The sequence below is a fragment of the Anolis carolinensis genome, chromosome 1, assembly GCF_035594765.1.
Source record: "Anolis carolinensis isolate JA03-04 chromosome 1, rAnoCar3.1.pri, whole genome shotgun sequence".
NCBI classification, from domain to species: Eukaryota; Metazoa; Chordata; class Lepidosauria; order Squamata; family Dactyloidae; genus Anolis; species Anolis carolinensis.
In genome coordinates, this window is record NC_085841.1 from 363672958 (window position 1) to 363698683 (window position 25726).

A 25726-nucleotide genomic window follows, 5' to 3' on the forward strand; every position below is an offset into this window, starting at 1 on the left:
TACTGATTCCAAGAGATCAAAAACAGTAGTATTTACAATGCTCCCTCTGATCACTTACAAAAGTCCACAGTCATAAATAGTCCTTTCTCAGTCCACAAATCTGCTTCAGAGAAGAATACAGCCCTGGTTCTTCACCCTCTTTTCTCAGCAGCAAACAGGCCACAAAATAGTAAGGCCTCTCTGAGTACACTGCTCTTTCCACCAGAACTTTACTCATTCCAATAGATCCAAAACAGTAGTATTTACAATGGTCCCTCTGATCACTTACAGAAGTCCACAGTCATAAATGGCCCTTTCTCAGTCAACAAATCTGCTTCAGAGAAGAATACAGCCCTGGTTCTTCACCCTCTTTTCTCAGCAGCAAACAGGCCTCAAAATAGCAAGGCCTCTCTGAGTACACTGCTCTTTCCACCAGCAGTACTAAGTCAGCAATGAAAACTTGTCCAATCTGGTTCTGCAGCAGCAGAACAGAAACAGTATCAAATCAATCCCCAGATCTTTGCAGGCTCATGCACTTCAATTTTCAGTTAACACACACAGCACAGTGCCTGTGGAGCCGAGAGCGGAATTTTGGGGCAACTAAAAGAACACTTCTGAAACTCTGCTATATATGTGTGCTTTGTGCATTGGCATATCTTTGTCCCTAACAGTTCAAAGAAATATCTAGGTCAATGATGGGCAACTTTTTGCACTCGGTGTGTCAAAATTCATCAAAAAACCTAGCATGACTTGGGGGGGGGTGTCACTTTGAGAAAAAACCCCATAATTTCACAATATGTATAGTTTAAATAACAAAAATATATAATTGTAATATATAACTGTATTTAATAAATCAAAAACTATTTACTACCATTATTTCCATGTACAACAATCTATGGTACCTCTTGCAGTTTCCACGCTGATTTCTCTCTGTTCTAGTTTCAATGTAGTCATGAATAATGAATAATATAATAATAATATAATAGTAATAATATAATAATATACTACAATAATAATAGAATAATAATAGAATGATTATATATATACACACTAGCTGTGCCCGGCCACACGTTGCTGTGGCTAGGACTTACTTTTCTTTTCTTTTTGTTGTATGAACGTAGAGGTGTGGATGAGAGGTTGTGCTGTCCATTTTCGAGGTTGTGGGGCATTTAGTTTAGTTGTTTTTGTCAGGGTATTGTGAATTGTGTGAAATGTTAAAATCAATCTAGGCTGTTAAGAATGTTTTCTGTATGAGTTTCAGCAGCGGAGGAGTTAATAAGAACCTGCTTCATCTGCTTTATAGAAATCCCAGAAGACACGGGGGGGGGGGGAATGGTTAGAAACTATTAGACAATTTGGCGCACTAGCGGGGTTAAAAATTAACATGAACAAAACTAAAGCATTGACAAAAAATATTCCCACGAAGAAACAGGAAAAAATCTCTAACCAACTAGGAATTCAGTTAACCACAAAACTAAAATATCTAGGAATAATAATAACATCTAAAAATATCCAACTGTTACAAAATAACTACGAGAATACTTGGAAAGAGATCAAAAGGGATCTTGAAAAGTGGAAGAACTTAAAATTATCACTATGGGGAAGGATTTCGACCACCAAAATGAATATCCTTCCAAGGATGCTTTATTTGTTTCAATGCCTGCCAATACTGAGAAATCAGAAAAATTTCGCTAATTGGAATAAAGACCTGAGCAATTATATTTGGCAGGGAAAAAACCCCCGAATCAAATGGGCAAATTTAACAGATGATAAAAAAAGAGGGGGATTTGCGGCACCAAACTTAAAAATTTACTATGAGGCCTGCAATTTGATATGGATCAAAGACTGGATCCAACTTAAAAATAGGAAAATACTAAACATTGAGGGATTTGATCTTAGGGCTGGATGGCACTCCTATCTGTGGTATGATAGGACAAAAATAGAAAAAAAAATTCTGTAATCACCCAATAAGATCAGCACTCATAAAGACATGGCAAAAATACAGAAGGAGAATGTATAATAAGACACCAACATGGATCTCACCCCTGGAGGCAGCACAAAGAAGGCTATTGGGATGGTGTAATTGGCCAAAGTATGAAGAATCACTGATAAAACAGGGATCAGAATGGACATTAAAATCACATCAGGAAATTTCAAACGATCAGGTAAAAATATCATGGTTACAATATGGTCAACTCAGGGAGTATTTTAAAAGAGATGGGCCAATTGGCTTTATGAGTAAAAACAACTTATGGGATAGAATATTATTTACAAACGGTAAACTCATCTCCAAAATCTATAAAATACTTTTGGAATGGGATACTGAGACCAATTACATAAAAAATTGTATGACCAAATGGTCTAAAGATATTGGCAGATCAATTCACCTAGAGGAGTGGGAGGCATGTTGGAATAGGAAATTGAGACTGACCTATGCATTCGAATTAAAAGAAAACTGGATGAAGCAATTTTATAGATGGTATATAACACCAAAAAAGTTAGGAATCATAGAATCATAGAATAGTAGAGTTGGAAGAGACCACATGGGCCATCTAGTCCAACCCCCTGCTAAGAAGCAGGAAATCGCATTCAAAGCACCCCCGACAGATGGCCATCCAGCCTCTGCTTAAAAGCCTCCAAGGAAGGAGCCTCCACCACGGCCCCGGGGAGAGAGTTCCACTGTCGAACAGCCTTTCTCACAGTGAGGAAGTTCTTCCTGATGTTCAGGTGGAATCTCCTTTCCTGTCGTTTGAAGCCATTGTTCCCTTGTGTCCTAGTCTGCAGGGCAGCAGAAAAAAAGCTTGCTCCCTCTTCCCTATGACTTCCCTTCACATATTTGTACATGGCTATCATGTCTCCTCTCAGCCTTCTCTTCTGCAGGCTAAACATGCCCAGCTCTTTAAGCCGCTCCTCATAGGGCTTGTTCTCCAGACCCTTGATCATTTTAGTCGCCCTCCTCTGGACGCTTTCCAGCTTGTCAACATCTCCCTTCAACTGCGGTGCCCAAAATTGGACCCAGTGTGATTCCAGGTGTGGTCTGACCAAGGCAGAATAGAGGGGAGCATAACTTCCCTGGATCTAGACGCTATTCCCCTATTGATGCAGGCCAGAATCCCATTGGCTTTTTTAGCAGCCGCATCACATTGTTGGCTCATGTTTAACTTGTTGTCCACAAGGACTCCAAGGTCTTTTTCGCACACACTGCTGTCAAGCCAGGCGTCCCCCATTCTGTATCTTTGATTTCCATTTTTTCTGCCAAAGTGAAGTATCTTGCATTTGTCCCTGTTGAACTTCATTGTGTTAGTTTCAGCCCATCTCTCTAGTCTGTCAAGATCGTTTTGAATTCTGCTCCTGTCTTCTGGAGTGTTAGCTATCCCTCCCAGTTTGGTGTCGTCTGCAAACTTGATGATCGTGCCTTCTAACCCTTCGTCTAAGTCGTTAATAAAGATGTTGAACAGAACCGGGCCCAGGACAGAGCCCTGCGGCACTCCACTTGTCACTTCTTTCCATGATGAAGACGACGCATTGGTGAGCACCCTTTGGGTTCGTTCGCTTAGCCAATTACAGATCCACCTAACCGTAGTTTTGTCTAGCCCACATTTTGCTAGTTTATTTGCCAGAAGGTCGTGGGGGACTTTGTCGAAGGCCTTACTGAAATCCAGGTACGCTACATCCACAGCATTCCCTGTATCGACCCAACTCGTAACTCTATCGAAAAAAGAGATCAGATTAGTCTGGCATGACTTGTTTTTGGTAAATCCGTGTTGACTATTAGCAATGACCGCATTTGTTTCTAAGTGTTCGCAGACCACTTCCTTAATGATCTTTTCCAGAATTTTGCCTGGTATTGATGTGAGGACATAAATAAAAACTTAAATACCAACTGTTGGAAGTGTGGATTGGAGGAAGGAAGTTATTTCCACATATGGTGGAAGTGCCACAAAGCAAAAGAATTCTGGGCTATGATCCACAAAAACATAAAGAAGATCCTGGAGATCAAATATAGACAACTTCCAGAAACATACTTACTTGGAATTTCAAAAATACAGGCTGGGTCAAACGAAGAGAAATTAATGACGTACCTCACGACAGCGGCTAGAATAGTATACGCAAGACATTGGCGAAAAAAAGAAATCCCCACAAAACTTGAATGGTTAGTTAAAGTTTCAGAAATCAAAAATATGGATAGACTAACTTACCTAATAGCCAAACAACAGGGGACCCCAAGGAAAGAGACCGATTGGCAAAAGGTAAACAAACATATGGATAGATAAAATATAGAGGAAAAAGCAGAGAGAGGACATATCATAATAAGAAGTGAAAATAATAAAGAACAGAAATAAATAAATAAACAAAAAAACAACAAAATAAATAAACAATAAATAAATAAATAAATAACAAACCAGGAAAATTTTTTATAAGAAAACCAAATAAATAATAACAATAAATAAATAAAATATTTGTCAAAAAGAATAATAATAATAAGAAGAAGATGAAGAAGAATAACAGTAGGAACAAAACCGAATTAATAAACAAATAGAAGACCACCTCGGACACTTGGAGAAAAACCCATATATGAGAAATAGAAGAACTGAGTGAAGACTACGAATGAAAAACAGGAGGAAGCAGACGGCAATCTTTATGGCGGCGAAGCGGAAGTCAATTTTGTTTTGTTTGTTTTTTTGTTTTTGTTTTTGTTTTTTTTCTCTCTTTTTAAATTTTTTACCTGCATACTTTTTTTTTCTTTCCTATTTTTTTTCTTTTCTTTTCTTCCTATTTTTTCTTTTTTGTCCACCAATATTTATATAAACCCATCATCCCATCCCTCACCCCCTACTCACCCCCCTCTCTTTTCAGTTCACCCAAATTTTATTGTATATGATTGAAACTTAATAAATATTTATTAAAAAAAGAAAAGAACCTGCTTTGATTGATGTAACACAGGACCAATGGGGTCAAGTCTGATTGACCAGGACTTCCTACATGATCTGTGGAATGCAGGGGAGTGTTCTGTGTTCGGCGTGAGCGTTCACTGAAGATGGACTAAGAATGTTTTTCTCCGTAGCCGAGGAGACACTGCCATGTGTCTGGGACTTATTGCAAATGACTGCAACTGTATATAGTGATGTAAATAAAGTTTAAGTACCGTTGGATTTTCAACTGAACTTTCGCCTGCTGGTGTTTTGTTGACCAGTGCTGATTCTCAGTATGAGAAGGCAGCCTGGAGAAGGAGGGATCGGTGAGACCAGGATGATGATTTTTGGAACCCACTCTGCATGGCAACCAGAGTTTCACCCCAATGTCCCTTCGACAGTTTTGTCCGGTGTCGTGATATATATAGATATATATAGATAAATGTAATGTGCATAATTCCCATGGAGTAAGCAACAAAACCACTGGACCAAATCACACCAAATTTGGCCACAAAAGGCATTAGTCATCCAATCAATCTGCATGCGGCAACGTGTCAGCAAAAATGGCTAGGCGTGTCAGTGCTGACATGCGTGTCATAGGTTGGCCATCACTGATCTAGGTACATCGGTTTAACAGCTGAGAAACCTGATTGCCTTGCACGAATGCCATTTCCCCCAAAGGTTATGATTCTATCTGCTCATGCTTTTTGCCAAGAGGTTATAGCATCATTTTTCAAAAAGGTTATGACTTCTGACAAAGTCATCTCTTTCCAAAGATCATAAAATCTCCAAAAGGTTACGGAAAATTCCATTTTCTAAAACTTTGCTCATTCCCGACCGTCTTCTTTAGATGCCTAATCTGTCTTTCTAGATCCTCAAGTGCTAACCTTTTCTTTTCTTTTCTTCTTTCCTTCCTGCAGAGCCAGCTCTCTCAAGCCCTGAACGGCCTCTCCGACCGAGCCAAGGAAGCCAAAGAATTCCTGGTGCAGCTACGGAATATGGTGCAGCAGATCCAGGTACATCTCTAAATGCCTTGCTTTTAAAGAATTAAATGCCTTCCCCAGCACCCGTCACAAAACAACACACCCATCCCTCCACACTCCCATCACCACCACACAACTCCCAATGCCGTATCAAGACAAAGCCATGGAGTCCAATATAGTTACAGCTCTGGGATAAAAGTTGTGTCGGTTTGTCCTTACCTTTGTCACCCTGTACCATCTGCCAGATGGCAATACCGTATATACTCAAGTATAGCAGCAAGAATAATTTATGCTAAAAATTGGAAATTGAAAAAAACCCCTCGGATAGAAGACTGGATACTGAAAATATTAGATATTATGAATATGGACAACTTAACGCAATGTCTTAAAAGAAATCAAGACATACCAAAGAAAACAGCTGACTGGACACTTTTGAAAGAATATTTAAAATAAGAAAGATGAGAAATAGACTCCCAACCATAAAAAGAGCATGAACAAATGGGTGGTTGTGTTTTAAAGTAGTATATAAATAAATACAGTAGAGTCTCACTCTAGCAGAATGTTGGATAAGTGAATATCTTGGATAATAAGGAGGGATTAAGGAAAAGCCTATTAAACATCAAAGTAGGTTATGATTTTATAAATTAACCACCAAAACATCATGTTATACAACAAATTTGACAGAAAAAGTAGTTCAATACACAGTAATGTTATGTTGTAATTACTGTATTTACAAATTTAGCACCAAAATATCACAATATATTGAAAACATTGACTACAAAAATGGCTTGGATAATCCAGAACCTTGGATAAGCGAGGCTTGGATTAGTGAGACTACTGTACCAAAGAAAACAGCTGATTGGACACTTTTGAAAGAATATTTAAAATAAGAAAGATGAGGAATAGACTCCCAACCATCAAAAGAGCATGAACAAATGGGTGGTTGTGTTTTCAAAGAAAAGAAATGTATATTTTTATACAAATACAGTAGAGTCTCACTTATCCAACATTCGCTTATCCAACGTTCTGGATTATCCAACGCATTTTTGTAGTCAATGTTTTCAATTTAATGGATTGAAATTCCCCTGCAATTTGAATCCATTGATCCGTGGTGTCCCAGGAAACAAATTTGCCCTCTTCTCAGTGCAATATCCTTTCAAACATTTAATCATGGGGAGTATAAGTAAATATAATAATAATGACTATCGTGTCCCCTCTAAGCTTTCTTTTCTTGAGCTAAACGAACCAAGGTCATTATGCCACTCCTCATAGGGATTCATGACTACCAGACTTTTGTCCATCTTCACCTTCCCCTGGACATCTCCCATCTTCTCCATCTCCTTCTTGAATTGTTTTGCCCAGATCTGGACACAGGGCTATTATTCCCGATGATAAGGTCTGACCAAAACAGAAGAGAGTAGAACTATACGGAAATAGATACGTAGACCAATGGATACTAAAATTAATGGAAATAAAGAATATGGACAGATTATCATATTTGCTAATCAAACAACAAGAATTACCAAAGAAAAACACCGACTGGCAACCATTATTAAACTTTATTACGAAAGAAAAGAACTTTAAAATAATATAATCATAGAATAATCACAAGGGAAAATAAGAAAAAATACGGAATACAGGGAAGCTTCAACTATAATGAAAAATAAAATCATCGGGGTGGGGTAAACCCCCACATAGACTATAGTCAATATAGATAAGGATGGAAGTCTATATAACCCAACCTCTCTCTTTTTTTTCTTTTTCTTCTTCTTCTCTTTTCCTCTCTCTTTCCTTTTCTCTCTATTTCTCTTTCCTAAATCTTTCTATATTTTCTATTTCCTACTTTACTATAATTCACAATGTTCCCCCACTTTTATTGTATTTCTTGAAAAATCTCACAAAAATAAAATAAAATAAAGGAAATGGATACAGTCTAGAACAGGGGTCCCCAAACTAAGGCCCGGGGGCCGGATGCGGCCCTCCAAGGTCATTTACCTGGCCCCCGCCCTCAGTTTTATAATATATTTTTATATCATTTTTAATAATATAATATATTGTATATACATATAATATTGATTAAAATATTATAATGTTATACAATATAATACTAATAATAATACCATATAATAATATTAATTATATGTTATATATTACATATAGTATTACAGTATAGTGGTATAGTTCAATATAGTAATGTATAATGCTAATATTGTGCTATGCTAATAATATAATATATTGTATGTACATATAGCTGCTCTGAGTCTCCTTCGGGGTAAGAAGGGTGGGATATAAATGTAGTAAATAAATGTAGTAAGTAAATAAATAATTAATTTTAAACTTAGGCTCACCCAAATTCTGAAATGACTTGAAGGCACACAACAACAACAACAACAACAACAACAACCCTAATTAACTTGACTATCTCATTGGCCAGTATCAGGCCCACACTTTCCATTAAAATCCTGATAGGTTTATGTTGGTTAAAATTGTTTTCATTTTAAAATATTGTATTGTTCTTTCATTGTTGTTGTTGTTGTTTTGCACTACAAATAAGACATGTGCAGTGTGCATAGGAATTTGTTCGTATTTTTTTTCAAATGATAGTTCGGCCCCTCCATAGTCTGAAGGATTGTAGACCGGCCCTTTGCTTTGAAAGTTTGAGGACCCCTGGTCTAGAATCACATTGGCTTTTTAAGCTGCTGTGTCACATGGTTGGCTCACGTTTAATATCCCTGTCACCTTTTTCAACCAAGAAGATGGCTGAGAGTTGCCCCAGAACTTCTCCTTGTTGTTGAGTGATTGAGGAGTATGTTCTTTTCCTTCTGCAGGAGAATAGCGTGGAGTTTGAGGCCTGCCTTGTTGCTCAGTGCGATGCGTTGATCGATGCTCTCAACAGGAGGAAAGCCCAGCTGCTCTCCCGGGTCAACAAGGAACACGAGCACAAGCTGAAGGTGAGTCGGAGCTGCTCTCAAGTTTGGCACCTTCCAGAGTTATTGTACAGCAGTTCCCAGAATCCTGAGCAACATTTGGAGGAATGTCTTCTGTTTATTAAATCCATTTTCTGTTTATTAAATCCATTATTAAATCCATTACCGGTGGAACAGTGCAAGAAAATGCAAGGTATTTTTGTTTCCTTTGCAGGTATTTTTGTTTCCTTTCCCCACCAACATACACTGATAATGGAATAAAAATAGAATTTAGCAAAGAAATATTCATGTCCTACTGCAGTATTAAGGAACATTACAGTACATTTAGCCCTCCATGTTTGCAGGTTTATCTTTGGCGGATTTGACTATGTTCTTTCTGGAAATCCTCCCGTGTAACTTTACTTTTTGCAGACTTGATTGACATATGTCCTTTCAAAGAATTTCACAGAGCAATGGTAACAGATTCCTGGAGAAAATACTTCAGTGCAAGATAATGATGCTGTAAAACAACGAGCATAATAGACTTTCACTGAATTATTTTCTCAAGGAACTTGTTGCCATCCTGAGACTAGCAGTGCATCTACACTGTAGAATTAATGCAGTTTGGCACCACTTTAACCACCATAGCTTAATGTTATGGAATCCTGGGCTTGGCAGATAAGGTGGCATCAAACTGCATTGATTTTACAGTATAAATGAACCTCCAATGGTCTAATTTTGCAAGTTATTTTCTTTTTGTACAATTTTGGACGGAATAATAATAATAATAATAATAATAATAATAATAATAATAATAATCATCCCCCACCACGTCAAGGTGGCACCTGCGTGGGGGATTATTATTATTATTATTATTATTATTATTATTATTATTATTAACAACACACCAGACATCACAGTTGTGGAAAAGAACAAGGTTTGGATCATTGATGTTGCCATCCCAGGTGACAGTCGCATTGACGAAAAACAACAGGAAAAACTCAGCCGCTATCAGGACCTCAAGATTGAACTTCAAAGACTCTGGCAGAAACCAGTGCAGGTGGTCCCAGTGGTGATCGGCACACTGGGTGCCGTGCCAAAAGATCTCAGCCGGCATTTGGAAACAATAGACATTGACAAAATTACGATCTGCCAACTGCAAAAGGCCACCTTACTGGGATCTGCACGCATCATCCGAAAATACATCACACAGTCCTAGACACTTGGGAAGTGTTCGACTTGTGATTTTGTGAAACGAAATCCAGCATATCTATCTTGTTTGCTGTGTCATACAACGTCGTTGTGTCAATAATAATAATAATAATAATAATAATAAAGACAGTATGACACAGCAAACAAGATAGATATGCTGGATTTCGTATCACAAAATCCCAAGTGTCTAGGACTGTGTGATGTATTTTCGAATGATGTGCGCAGATCCCAGTAAGGTGGCCTTTTGCAGTTGACAGGTCAATGTCTATTGTTTCCAAATGCCGGCTGAAATCTTTTGGCATGGCAACCAATGTGCCGATCACCACCGGGACCACCTGTACTGGTTGCTGCCAGAGCCTTTGCAGTTCAATCTTGAGGTCCTGATAGCGGCTGAGTTTTTCCTGTTGTTTTTCTTCAATGCGACTGTCACCTGGGATGGCGACATCAATGATCCAAACCTTCCCCCCCCCCCCACAACTGTGATGTCTGGTGTGTTGTGTTCCAGAACTTTGTCAGTCTGGATTCGGAAGTCCCACAGTATCTTTGCGTGCTCATTTCCCAATACTTTTGCAGGTTTGTGATCCCACCAGTTCTTTGCTGCTGGGAGGTGGTACTTGAGGCATAAGTTCCAATGAATCATTTGGGCCACATAGTTGTGCCTCTGTTTGTAGTCTGTCTGTGCGATTTTCTTACAGCAGCTGAGGATATGATCCATGGTTTCGTCAGTTTCCTTGCACAGTCTGCATTTTGGGTCATCAGCTGATATTTCGATCTTGGCCTGAATTGCCTTTGTTCTGATGGCTTGCTCCTGGGCTGCAAGGATCAGGCCTTCTGTCTCCTTCTTCAGGGTCCCATTCGTGAGCCAGAGCCAGGTCTTCTCCTTATCAGCTTGTGACATAAATTCCAATGAATCATTTGGGCCATAGTATTATTATTTACCTACCTCTCTTACTACTCGAGGTGGAGCTTAATACAGTTAAAACGCATCGCCATAAAATACACAGTGCAAGGATTAAAATGCATACAAATACATATATCAGAATATCAATAGAATATAGATTAAGGACCCCGCTCCCGTATATATTGAGGTCCATGCGTGGTGGCCTCCATGAATGGCAAGCTGGGGTTTAAAGCAATTGGAGAGACAAACCTGATCAAAGCAATATTGCATGCATACTATAAATACATACCATAAAATACACAGCGCAAGGATTAAAATGCATACAAATATATCAAAATATCAATAGAATGTAAATTAAGGAACCCCTTCTCCCACATTTTGAGGTCTATGAATGGAATGGCAAGCTGGGATTTAAAGCAATTGAAGGGACAAACCTGATCAAAGCAATATTGTATATCTGATCACTCCTGGTTTTGATCATCTTCCCATTTGCTGGGTCCATAAAGTCCACACTGCCATATAACCCAGAATATCAAGGCAGATAACACAACAAGTGTTTTTCATCAGACATAATTTTTAGGTCATTCTTAGAGAGTTTTTTTGTGCTGAATTCAGATGTGTGTTTATTTTTTTCTCTTTCATGTTTTTACAATGAGGCCAATCGAATAATTAATGCATTCACGCACTGATATCAGTTAGATTCTATTGATATCAGTGCGTAAATGCATTAATTATTCGATTCGCCTCATCGCAAAAACTACATGTGATAGAGAAAAAAAATAAACACAGGTCTGAATTCAGCACAAAAATAGTCTATAAGACTGACCTAAAATTATATCTGATGAAGAATACTTGTTGGCTTGTATTACACAAATATGATGCGAAATGTGCATAATGTACCATTGGTTGCATTTTAAAAAGTTAACGTAATGGAAAAACAATAAAGACATACAGTGGAGTCTCACATATCCAACATAAACGGGCTGGCAGAATGTTGGATAAGCAAAAATGTTGGATAATAAGGAGGGATTAAGGAAAAGCCTGCTAAATGTCAAATTACGTTATGATTTTACAAATTAAGCACCAAAACATTATGTTTTGCAACAAATAGACAGGAAAAGCAGTTCAATACATGGCAATGTTATGTAAAATTACTGTATTTAAGAATTTAGCACCAAAACATCACAATGTATTGAAATAGAGTAATAATAATAGAGTAAAATAATACATGTAATAATAATAATAATAATAATAATAATAATAATAATAATAATAATAATAATAATAATAATAATAATAAATACAGGAAAATAATACAAGTACAGTAGAGTCTAATCCAACATTCGCTTATCCAACGTTCCGGATTATCCAATGCATTTTTGCAGTCAATGTTTTCAATACATCGTGATATTTTGGTGCTAAATTCGTAAATACAGTAATTACTACATAGCATTACTGCCTATTGAACTACTTTTTCTGTCAAATTTGTTGTATAACATGATGTTTTGCTGCTTAATTTGGTGTTTAATAGGCTTCTTCTTAATCTCTCCTTGTTATCCCACATATTCGCTTATCCAACGTTCTGCCGGCCCGTTTATGTTAGGTAAGTGAGACTCTACTGTAATAATAAATAGAGTAAAATAATAAATGTAATAATAATAATAATAAGATCAGAGTGAAATAACAAATGTATTATTATTAATAATAAAAATAGAGTAAAATAAATGTAAGAGTAGCAACAATAATAGAGAAAATTAATAAATATAATAATACCAATAATAATAGAGAAAAATAATAAATGTACCATATATTCTCGAGTATAAGCTGACCCAAATATAAGCCAACCAGGACCCTCACCCGAGTATAAGCTGAGGGGGGCTTTTTCAGTCTTAAAAAAAGGGCTGAAAAACTAGGCTTATACTTTAGTACAGGGGTCCCCAAACTAAGGCCCGGGGGCCGGATGCGGCCCTCCAAGGTCATTTACCTGGCCCCCGCCCTCAGTTTTATAATATAATATTTTATATCAGTTTTAATAATATAATATATTGTATATACATATAATATTGATAATAATCTTATGTTATACAATATAATACTAATAGTAATACCATATAATAATATTAATTGTATGTTATATATTACATATTATATAATAGTATAGTGGTATAGTTCAATATAGTAATTTATAATGCTAATATTGTGTTATGCTAATAATATATTGTATGTACATACAGCTGCTCTGAGTCCCCTTCGGGGTGAGAAGGGTGGGATATAAATGTAGTAAATAAATGCAGTAAATAAATAAATAATTTTAGACTTAGGCTCGGCCAAAGTCTGACATGACTTGAAGGCACACAACAACAACAACAACAACAACAGCAACAATCCTAATTAACTTGACTATCTCATTGGCCAGAAGCAGGCCCACACTTTCCATTGAAATCCTAATAGGTTTATGTTGGTTAAAATTGTTTTCATTTTTAAATATTGTATTGTTCTTTCGTTGTTGTTGTTGTTGCACTACAAATAAGACATGTGCAGTATGCATAGGAATTTGTTTGTATTTTTTTTTTCAAATGATAATTCGGCCCCTCAACAGTCTGAAAGATTGTGGGCCGGCCCTCTGCTTAAAAAGTTTGGGGACCCCTGCTTTAGTATATACAGTATATGGATTTTATGTAGTAGTGTAGAAGGGGCCTATGGGATGGCCTTGCTGGGTTTTGCAATTCTGCTACGGCTCTCTTGGAATCGTCCATCCAGAACAGGGAGCGAATTGTGATGCAGAAGCGGAGATGCATTCGGAGAAGGTTGCAGGGAAAGGGTCCAGGGGTTGCCAAGGCCGACAGTTGCCATAGGAACAGCTGGGGACGGAGGGAGGGAGGGGGGTCCGGGTGGGCTGTGCGTGCCATGGACCATCATCCGGAGTGACCTTGGAGGGAGCGGAAGGATGCTGAGATGAAGACAGATTCCCGATGGAAGGAGGTTACGATTGGAGTTGGAAATACACCCAAAGTGTGGATGTGCCAAGAGTGTCTTTCCAGGCAGGGCAAAAGGGCAAGCAAACACTCCGAAATGGGTCAGCCGGACCCAGAGGTCTTTCCCCCGGGATGGTGAAAGAGGCCGCAGAGAAATGCTTTCTGGTCCACTTAACCCAAATGCAGCTGATCCGCTCTACAGAGAGAAAGCAGCTTTAGCAGGAGAGTTTTTGGCCTCTTTTTTCCAGCCTGGGGCTCTCTACATGTTGCACTGACCTTCCATTAGGCTTTGATTTGCATGGCCTAACAAGGGCCCTAGGGAACATCCAAACCAACCCCATTCTGGAGTGTTGTGTGATTTCCGGTCTGTATGGCCAATGTGTTCCAGCAGCATTTTCTCCTGAAGTTTTGCCTGCATCTGTGGCTGGCATCTTCAGAGCATGGGATGGTGGTAAAGGCCTGATGGTTAGGTGATCTTTCATAGCTCCAGGATGATGGTCCTCCAGGTGTAGTGTCTTGGCGGTGGATGCGTAGGTGGCTGTGAATACCTATTCTTGACGCATGTGTTCTTCCGCAGTGAAGACAGCGGTTTCCCGGTCACGGTTGACTTGATGCGCATTTCTCCCTTTCGTCCTCTATTCATGCTTCTTCGAATTCAACAGCATTGGAGGTCACAACTGACCAGTTAGAGCACTCAAGGGCCAGGGCTTCCCAGTTCTTGGTGTCTATACTACAGTTTTAAAGGTTGGCTTTGAGCCCATCTTTCAATCTTTTTTCCTATCCACCAACGTTATGTTTCCTGTTCTTGAGTTGGGAGTATAGCCCGGGCTGTGGTGCAGGCTGATAAGCAGTCAGCTGCAGCCAGCTGCAACAAATCACTCTGACCAAGAGGTCATGAGTTCGAGGCCAGCTCGGAGTTGCGTTTTTCTCTGTCTTTGTTCTATGTTAAGGCATTGAATGTTTGCCTTATATGTGTAATGTGAGTCCCCTTTGGGGTGAGAAGGGTGGAATATAAATACTGTAAATAATAATAAATAATTGCTTTGGGAGTCGGTGATTGGGCATTTGGACAACATGGTCAGTCCAGCGGAGTTGATGGCGTAGGAGGATCACTTCAATGCTGATTATCTTTGCTTCTTCCAGCACGCTGACATTTGTCCGCCTGTCTTCCCAGGAGATTTGCAGGATTTTTCGGAGGCAACACTGATGGAAACGCTCCAGGAGTTGTTTTGCAGGCGTAGAGCAGGGTTGGGAGGACAATAGCTTTATAAACAAGCAGCTTGGTATCCCTATGGATGTCCCGATCCTCAAAGACCTGATCTTCTCAGGGCTCTTCCAGACAGCCATATAACCCAGAATATCAAGGCATATAGTCCACAATATCTTCTTTGAACTGGATTATCTGAGTCCACACAGCCATATAATCCAGTTCAATGTGGATTTGATACAGCTGGGTGAAAGGGCCTGACTTACTCACATGCTAATTGATGGATCCCACTCAAACACTTGCAAATCAAGCTTGCTAATTGCATCCGTCATAGACATTGGTTCTTTCCTCCCACCCTGGACATTATTCCACACATATATAGGCTCAACATCCCAGTGAAAGCCTTTGATAATATGAGGGTTGAATGAAAAGTAATGCCTCCACCTTCGTAACCCCTCAGGACATGGCAGTCCTGGTCTGCAGCAGGTCATGGCTTGTTCAGTAGACTCTCCTCTACAGTTCCATTTGGCAGGAAACCTTAGCATTGGACGGTTGTGTTGTTAAAATGCGAAGTATGGAACCCCCACAGACAGTCAGTCAATGCGATTTAAGCAACGTGCAGTCTTTGAATTCTTGGCAGCAGAAGGTGTCACCCCAAAGGAGATTCATCAGAGAATGCAAGCTGTTTATGGTGATTGCGTTGATGTGAGTCCTGTGTGTCGCTGGGCGAGTAAGTTTAAAGATGTTGAGGTGGGAACATCTGACTTGCATGACAAAGAGTTGGACATCTTGTGACAGCAAAGACCGAGTTTCACAAGCAAAAGGTGGACAGATTGATTCAAAACGATTGTTGTATCACTCAGAGAAATTTCAAGCATAATTGGCATTTCACAAGAACATGTGGGTCACATTATTGCTTTGCTCGGCTGTCAGAAGATCTATGCACATTGGGTCTTGTGAAACGCCGGTTGTGGAAACAGAGTGTCGACTTCTTCCATGATGGCTTCAGAAAACTTGTTCATCGTTGGCAGAAATGTATCCAATTGTCTGTTGATTACATGGAAAAGTGAACAGTGGTAGTTAAAGAGCACATTCTAAGGATTATTTATGCGTTTGATTTATTAAAATATTCCCATCCAAACCCAAGTAACGAAGGTGGAGGCATTACTTTTCATTCAACCCTCGTACAACCTCTTTCTGGCAAGCAGTTAGACACAACTCAAGCCTTTCTGACTGATGGCCATTCATCATTTAGTCCGAACTTTTAAGTGCAAACTTTTAAAAAAGCCATTCAAAGTCCTGAGCTCTTTGGTGTTGTCCACTTGCTTAAGACCTTCAGGACTAGAACCTTGATGCATTTTAGAGAAAACAACAGCCACGGTTTTCAAAATATTGAATTCTCCCACCTGGTGCACATGGAATTGCAAAAGCCTCCCACGAACGTCTCGGGAATTGCAAATACTTGGATGAACTTGATTACAACAAGGAGACGGATGGGCCTGGGTGATGGAGAATCAATCTTCAGCGTGGCCAAAGCAACAGCAGCAGGAAGCAGAAACGGCTGACTTTGCAAAGCCGATAATGAGCTCTGAGGTCTCTTAAAGGGGTTGGGTGGCAGTTGACTTCCCTTCAGCATTTATTTGCACAACATTGATAATGCAGATTGCTTTCCTGTCTCTTCTGGGCCAGTAAATTTGGTGAGATCTGAAAACGTTGAAGATTGAGAAACATAAGAGTCATAGTATCCTAGAGTTGGAAGAGGCCCCAAAGGCCATCTAGTCCAACCCCTTTCTGGAATTTCATATGTTTCGCTGCCATTTCAGTGGGAAATAGATTGTGCGGTGTTTTGTGTATTTTAAATTGGCTTTTAAATTTAATGCTGAGTCCCTACAGGGCGATAAGGCAGGATATTAATAAAATTTATTATTATTATTATTATTATTATTATTATTATTATTATTATTATTATTATTATTACTACTGTATTATTAATTTATTTTTAAATAGTACTGGATTTAGTTCTATGTTAATGTTTATAGTCTGTAGGTTTCAAATAACAACAATTATATAATACTAGCTGTGCTGTGGCAAAGTGGTGGTGGTATTGGTTAAAAATTGTTGTGTAATTTTTATTTGACGTTATTTGCAATTTTTATTAATTTTATTGTAAGTTATATTTTTATTTATTATATTTTATTATTTTCTTGTATTATTTTTAGTTATTTTCTGTTATTATAGTATTTTATTGTATTAATCTTTAATGTTTTTTATTTTTTTTTATTGGGTTGCTAGGAGACCAAGTTGAAGGAGCTTAGCCTTCTAACTGGCAGCAATCTAATTAGGACTTTATTTTTCTTTTCTTTTTGTTGTATCAACCTAGAGGCGTGGATGATGGGTTTTGTTGTCAAATTTCGAGATTGGGGGGCCTGTAGTTTTGTTGTTTTGTGGGTCGCCGTGATGCCATCACTCTTTTATATATATAGATAGTAAATATAATATAATAAATAATATAAACATAATAATAAGAATAATAATTAAATTGTATATTGTTCCTTTTGGATTTTAATAATGAATAATAATAATAATAATAATAATAATAATAATAATAATAATAATGATGTGTTGTTGAAGGCTTTCATGGGTGGAATCACTGGGTTGCTGTGAGTTTTCCGGACTGTATGGCCATGTTCCAGAAGCATTCTCTCATGACGTTTCGCCCACATCTATGGACCTCACAACCTCTGAGGATGCCTGCCATAGTTGTGGGTGAAACGTCAGGAGATAATGCTTCTGGAACATGGCTACACAGCCCATAAAACTCACAGCAACCCAATAATAATGATTATTTTCTTACCCACCTCTCCTCACAGCTTGAAGTGGGTTACAACACTGCTAAAACACATAATTATTTATAAACACTCAGTAGAATCACATATTAAAACATATTTCCATAAAATATAAAATAAAAGTTAGACATAGGGTGAAAGTTTAACATTCATTATGAAAACTATCTGGGTACTGATGGTTTTACTGTTGTTCACTGCTTTGAGTCTCTTTAAGAGAAAAAAGCATAACAACAACAACAACAGGCACAGAATTAAAATGATGTGAGGAGCTTAACCTGTCATTTCCTTCCTTTCTTTCCTAAATGTACAGAGATAGCATCCTAGATTTGGAAGAGACAAACAGCCATATAACCCAGAATATCAAGGCAGAAAATCCCACAATATATGCTTTGAACTGGGTTATCTGAGTCCACACTGCCATATATTCCAGTTCAAAACAGATAATGTGGGATTTTATTCAGCTGTGCCGAAGGGGCCCCACAAGGGCCATCCAGACAATACAATCAAAGCACTCCCAATAGATGGCCATCCAATCGCTTGTTTAAAAACCTCCAGAAAAAGAGACTTAGCCTCCCTCCAGCATATTCCACTATCAAACAGATCTGATCCTTGAAAGTGCTTCCTAATATTTATGTGCCTTTTGGCAACAGTCCCATTCTGTCTGAGAGCCAAAGAGTTCCTGTTCATTGGGCTTTTGATGCTGGGGAGATCCAGGAATCATTGCTCATCCTGCTTCCAATCCAAGGCTGGGAACAAGCTTCTTGAAGATGGCATTAAACTCTCTTGCCTTTTAAATGATGAGAACAACTCACAAGGGAGTTAAAGAGAGGAATGGCAATGGGACAAGGGACACGAGATGGTGCAAAACCCTTATGTTTGTACACTTGGTTGTGGATTCCATTACAGAGGTTAGATGTCTATCTACAAGGGTTGAATGAAAAGTAGTGCCTCCACCTTCGTAACTCCTCAACAGATGGCAGTCCTGGTCTGCGGCAGGTCCTGGCTTGTTCAGTAGACTCTCCTCTACAGTTCAATTTGGTGGGAAGCCTTAGCATTGAACGGTTGTGTTGTTAAAGTGCGAAGTGTGGAATCCTGCACAGACAGGGAAGCCTTAGCATTGAACGGTTGTGTTGTTAAAGTGCGAAGTAGGGAATCCTGCGCAGACGGTCGGTCAATGCGACTTAAGCAACGTGCAGTCATTGAATTCTTGACAGCAGAAGGTGTCACCCCAAAGGAGATTCACCAGAGAATGCAAGCTGTTTATGGTGATTGTGTTGATGTGAGTCCTGTGCGTTGTTGGACGAGTAAGTGTAAAGGTGTTGAGGTGGGAACATCTGACTTGCGTGACAAAAAGGTAGACGTCCTGTGACAACAACCACCGAGTTTCACAAGCAAACGGTTGACAGATTGATTCAGGATGATCGTCATATCACTCAGAGAGAAATTTCAAGCATAATCGGCATTTCACAAGAACGTGTGGGTCACATTATGGCTTTGCTTGGCTATCGGAAGATCTGTGCACGATGGGCCCTGTGAGATGCTGGTTGCGGAAACAGAGTGTCGACTTCTTCTGTGACAGCTTCAGAAAACTTGTTCATCGTTGGCAGAAAAGTATCCAATTGTCTGGTGATTATGTGGAAAAGGGAATAGTGGTAGTTAAAGGGCACATTCTAAAGGGCACATTTCTGTGTTTGATTTATTAACATATTCCCATCCAAACCCAAGTAACGAAGGTGGAGGCATTACTTTTCATTCAACCCTCGTATCGCCATTTCTGAGCATCACCATTCAAGGATATTGAGAGGCTGGAAGGTGTCCAGGAAAGGACAACCAGAAAGGTTAACGCTGAAGCCAAGCCCTATGATAATAAATAGCACTATCTAACAAAATTTGAAAAAAATATTCTTTTCCTGGTTTGGAAGTGTTATTCCTGTTTAATTATGCAACACTTATTTCAAAAGTATTAGTTCTACTCCAGAAACTTCATTTTTATGACTGCCACAAAGTATGTTGAATTGGTTGAGATTTGATGATTCAATGATTCATTGAAAAACTAGAGCAAAAAGTGCTGCAGGATGTTCTTTCTGCAAAAAACCCCAAGTTTTTGCAGTTTAATAAACTTATCCCATATTTTTATGATAGAACCAATTAGGAAATGACATTTATAGCCAAGGAATAAAAATAATGTTACATAGTGTACATTTTGCTTGGAGAAAAAAAAATGGGTGAGAAATGACATGATTACCATCTTTAAACATCTCAGCGATTCCTCATCCCTTTCAGGAAAATATGCTGCCTTCTGGGAGTCTTTCTCTGGAGATTTTCCAACAGAGGCAAGATGGCCATCTGTTGGGAGGGCTTTGATTGTGCCTTCTTTTTTTTTTGCAAAGCAAAAGCAACTTGATGGCCCTGGGAGTCTCTTCCGACTTCTTTGATTCCATGTTGGGAATGATATTGAATGTCTCTCACTTTTTACAAACACACAGAGAAATGCATTTAAATTGCAAAAAGAGATTCCAGCTAAACATTAGAAAGAACTTGACTGTAAGAGATATTGAACAGACTGCCTTAGAGGTTGGTAGGCTCTCCCTCTTTGGAGGTCTTGAACCAGAAGTTGGGTGTGTTGGATTTTTGGTTGTGTGAATATGAAATGTAAATCAAGTGTTTCTGCTGTTTTGCAACAGCAGGCCAGTTTGACTGACAGCCTGCTGTGAGACATGATTTCCGGCCTTGGAGGTCGGAACTTCCTTCGGACTAAGGAATGTGCTTTCTTATCTCTCTGTTGTGCTGTGAGAGACGAGCCGAGCCGAGCTGAGCTGAAGAATGCCGGCTTCGAGCGATGGACTTTGCTGCTTTGTAAATATCTTTGTAAATATTAAATAAGTGTTTGAACTTCAGACTGCAGATGTCTTTGAGTCTGACATTGGAGGAATTGGTGAGGGGAGAAGTTCACCAATTCATCAGGGTGCTGGTCCGGAGCTGTTGATCGATGGTGTTGAAGAAACCCCACCAACACGCACCCTGACCCCCTGGCTCATCTTGACAGGGTGGACATCTTTTAGAAGAGCTTTAATTTACCCTATTTACTTGAATCCAATGCTCACCTTTTTTGGCTAAATTACCTTGCCAAAATTAGGCTGCGCATTAGATTTGTGTAACAGGGTGTTTTTAGTGCTGAGCCAAATCAAAAGGAGAAGCTGCTTCAAGGCCTATTTGAGGGACACCATCTCTAATTCAATTGCCATGGCTCAATGCTATGCAATCCTGGGATTTGTAGTTTGGTGGGGCATCCACACTCTTTAGCAGAGAAAGCTCAAGACCTTGTCAAACTACATCCTCCATGACTCCATAGCATTGAGCCAAGGTAAAGCGGACAGCAGCAGCAACAACAACAACAACAACAACAACAGCAGCAGCAGCAGCAGCAGCAGCAGCAGCAGCAGCAGCAACTTTATTCTTATATCCCGCCCCATCTCCCCGAAGGGACTCAGGGCGGCTCACATGGGGACCAAGCCCAGTAATACACAATAAAATACAATCACATAAATACATTTAAAACATATAAACAAAAAATCATAAAACATATGATACATGAAAACATACTCAAGCGATCGCTACTACTATTCATTCATTCTAAAGCAAAGTTTACTTTTCTGTTGCTGGAAGCTTTGGTGTCTTGACATGTTTGTTTTCAAAGAAGGAATTCTAAGCAGGCAGCAACTGTAATGCGCACTTTGTTTGGTCAAATTACAAAGAATGCACTTTTTATCGCAGTGCATTACATTTGGCAGCAAATACTTGAAAACTGAGGTGCGCATTAGACTTGAGTAAATACGATAGTTTAGTGCATAGTAAAGAGTTATCCTAGACCATTTTGTGGTCTCTTCCAACTTTAAGATTTTATGTTTTGTTTGCATGAAGAATTGTGTTGTCTCCACTGACACAAAACCCTCACTGCCCCATTTGTAACCTTAGGATGGCATAGATGAGAGGTGCTAGATATCACAACTGCAATCCTTAAAGGTCTCATCTAACGTATTCCAGAAAATGAGAGCTAATCGAGCAGGCTCCGGCGGCCCCGTTATGAGCTGCAGGTGATTTATTTGAAGCGGTTTGGGGAGGAGTTTTCTGCAACAATGTACCTAATGTATTGTTAATCCTGCTTAATGTACAGGCACGATGCGCTTAAGCCGGCTGTGAGCAGCTGATGACACAGAACTACTGTGTTCACTTTATTGCTCCATCCAGATGTTGTGACAGAATCCGCTGCATAAAGCCCCGAATCCTGTTGCGGCCTTATGCACATTCCTAATGCACTTTCCTCTATGGAAGCAGCAGATATTTATGCAAACAGCAGTCTAGAGAGCTTGGAGAAGAGAAGGTTGAGAGGGGACATGAGAGCCATATATATATATATATATATATATATATATATATATATATATATATACTAGCTGTGCCCGGCCACGCGTTGCTGTGGCGAAGTCTGGTGGTATGGGAAATAAAGTATTGAGGAATTGGTGGTAGTTAAGGTCAAGGGTAAAGGTTTTCCCCAGACATTAAGTCCAGTCGTGTCTGACTCTGGGGGTTGGTGCTCATCTCCATTTCTAAGCCGAAGAGCCGGCGTTGTCCGTAGACTCCTCCAAGGTCATGTGGGATGACTACATGGAGTGGCATTACCTTCCCGCCGGAGCAGTACCTATTGATGCACTCACATTTGCATGTTTTCGAACTTCTGGGTTGGCAGAAGCTGGAGCTAACAGTGAGGGCTCTCTCCGCTCCCCCAATTCAAACCTGTGGCCTTTCAGTCCAGAAGTTCAGCAGCTCAGCGCTTTAACACGCTGCACCATCAGGGGATATTATTTCCTAAAGGTTGTGAATATACAATATTTCTGATTGGTTTTTTTTTATTTGTTGGAGGCAAGTATGAATGCTGCAATTAGGAAAAATGATTAGGATGTAATGGCCTTGCAGCTTTAAAGCCTGGCTGTTTCCTCCCTGAGTGAATTTTTTGTTGGGAGGTGTTAGCTGGTCCGGATTGTTTCCTGTCTGGAATTCCCTTGTTTTCAGAGTGGTGTTGTTTGAGATATTTTATGTGCTTCTACTGTCTGGCCCTGAGAAAACAGAGGATTTGCCAGACTTTGATGATGGGAATACTTTGTTGGGAGGTGTTAGCTGGCCCTGATTGTTTCCTGTGTGGAATTCCCCTCTTTATTTACTGTCCTGGTTTTAGAGATTATATTGTTCTGCATTATTCTATCCCAGTAATTATTTCATATTAAAGAAGAATCTCACTTATACAACATTCGCTTATACAATGTTCTGGATTATCCAACGCAGTCTGCCTTTTCATAATCAATGTTTTTGTAGTCAGTGTTTTAAATTCATTGTGATATTTTAGTGGTAAATTTGTAAATACAGTACAGTAGAGTCTCACTTATCCAACATAAACGGGCCGGCAGAATGTTGGATAAGCGAATATGTTGGATAATAAGGAGGGATTAAGGATAAGCCTATTAAACATCAAATTAAGTTATGATTTCACAAATTAAGGACCAAAACATCATGTTAGACAACAAATTTGGAAGAAAAAGTAGTTCAATACGCAGTAATGCTATGTAGTAATTACTGGATTTATGAATTTAGCACCAAAATATCACGATATATTGAAAGCATTGACTACAAAAATGCGTTGGATAATCCAGAACGTTGGGTAAGCGAGTGTTGGATAAGTGAGACTCTACTGTAAATACTACATAGCATTACTGCACATGGAACTACTTTTTCTGTCAAATTTGTTGTATAATATGATGTTTTGGTGCTTAATTTGTATAACGATTACCTAATTTGATGTTTAATTGGCTTTTCCTGAATCCCTTCTTATTATCCAACATATTCACTTATCCTGCCAGCCTGTTTACGTTGGATAAGTGAGACTCTACTGTATATTTCTAATCTTATATTATCTGCTCAGAACTGGATTATCTGAGGCCCCTTCTTCACAGCTGTATAAAATGCACACTGAAGTGGATTATATGGTAGTGCAGAGTCAAGATAATCCAGTGCAGAGCAGATAATATAAGATTATAAATGGGTTATATAGCTGTGTGGAAGGGCCTTGAGTCTACACTGCCATATAATCCAGTGCAAATTAGATAATCTGTGGAAGAGGCCTAAGTGAGGCCTAAATCTGCCTGTCCCCTAACTGAAACCTGGCTGTCCCTTGGCTGGTTGCTAGGCAACCAAGTGGGCAGAGATTAGCCCTCTAAACTGGCAGCAATTGGATAAAAAAATTATTGCTCTCCCTCTAATTAGGACTTTATTTTTCTTTTCTTTTTGTTGTATCGACCTTGAGGCGTGGCTGATGGGTTGTGTTGTCAAATTTTGAGGTTGGGGGGCCTGTACTTTTGTTGTTTTGTGAATTGCTGTGATGCCATCACTCTTTTATATATATAGATATATAGATATATATTAGCTTTGCCCGGCCATGAGTTGCTGTGGCTTATGGGAATCCTTTGTTGGCCAGGTGGAATAGCAGTGAATAGCCTTGCAGCCTCAAAGCCTGGCTGTTTTCTGGAGTAGCTGGAGCTTTTTGTTGTATGAACATAGAGGCATGGATGAGGGGTTGTGCTGCCAAGTTTAGTGTTTCTGGGGTGTGTAGTTTTGTTGTTTTGTCCTAGGCCGTAATTTCATTACCCTTTTATCTATATAGATATATACTAGCTGTGCCTGGCCACGCGTTGCTGTGGCTAGGACCTTATTTTTCTTTACTTTTTGTTGTATGAACATAGAGGCATGGATGAGAGGTTGTGCTGTCAATTTTCGAGGTTGTGGGGCGTTTCATTTAGTTGTTTTGTCCGGTGCCGTGATTCCATTACCTATATATATATATATATATATATATATATATATATATAGCTGCCTATTAAGAAGGCAAGCTTGTTTTATCCTGCTTTAGATACCACGAAATTGAACTGGATTATATGGCAGTGTGGATTCAGATAATCCAATTCAAAGCAGATATAATGGATTATCTGCCTTGATAGGAGCCCCTGGTGGCACAGTGCCGGCAGGACTGCTGACCAAAAGGTTGGCAGTTCGAATCCGGGGAGTGGGGTGAGCTCCCATCTGTCAGCTCCAGCTTCCCATGCAGAGACATGAGAGAAGCCTCCCACAGGATTGTAAAACATCCAGGCACCCCCTGGGCAACATCCTTGCAGACGGCCAATTCTCTCACACCAGTGTTTCAAGTCGCTCCTGACACACAAAAAAATCTACCTTGATATTCTGGGTTATATGACTGTATGGAAGGGCCTATAGGGGGAAAAATCCAATCTATATATATAAAAGAGTAATGAAATTTCGGCCTAGGACAAAACAACAAAACTACACATCTCAGAAACACTAAACTTGGCAGCACAACTCCTTATCCATGCCTCTACGTTCATACAACAAAAAGCTCCAGTTCCTCCAGAAAACGGCCAGGCTTTGAGACTGCTATTCCACCTGGCCAACAAAGGATTCCCATAAGCCACAGCAACGCGTGGCCGGGCAAAGCTAGTGCTATATAATAAAGAAATGTATAGGTATGTTCTTAAAAGAATAGGAACATTGTATGACTTTTATTAAAAGGAAAGAAAAACAATGATGTTCTCGAAGCTCCAGAAATAGTGCATTGGTGGAAGAGTCTAGATGGACATCTGTCGGGAGGGATTGGATTGTGTTTTCCTCCAAGGCATCTCCTGCAGTTTGCAATACAAAGGAATGCTGAAACTAAGACAAGTCAAACACGCATTCTGGACTT

General features: G+C 39.3%; 1 protein-coding gene across 8 annotated transcripts in view; it reads left to right on the top strand.

Annotated features, from left to right (window-relative positions):
- trim9 (tripartite motif containing 9) overlaps positions 1-25726 on the top strand; it is a 116550-nt gene that overhangs the window by 30351 nt on the left and 60473 nt on the right. For all 8 annotated transcript variants that reach the window (XM_062968691.1, XM_062968694.1, XM_062968697.1 and 5 more), the window contains exons 2-3: positions 5813-5908; positions 8704-8826. In XM_062968691.1, the coding sequence (XP_062824761.1) occupies positions 5813-5908; positions 8704-8826 (219 nt within the window). The remainder of the gene's footprint in view (positions 1-5812; positions 5909-8703; positions 8827-25726) is intronic.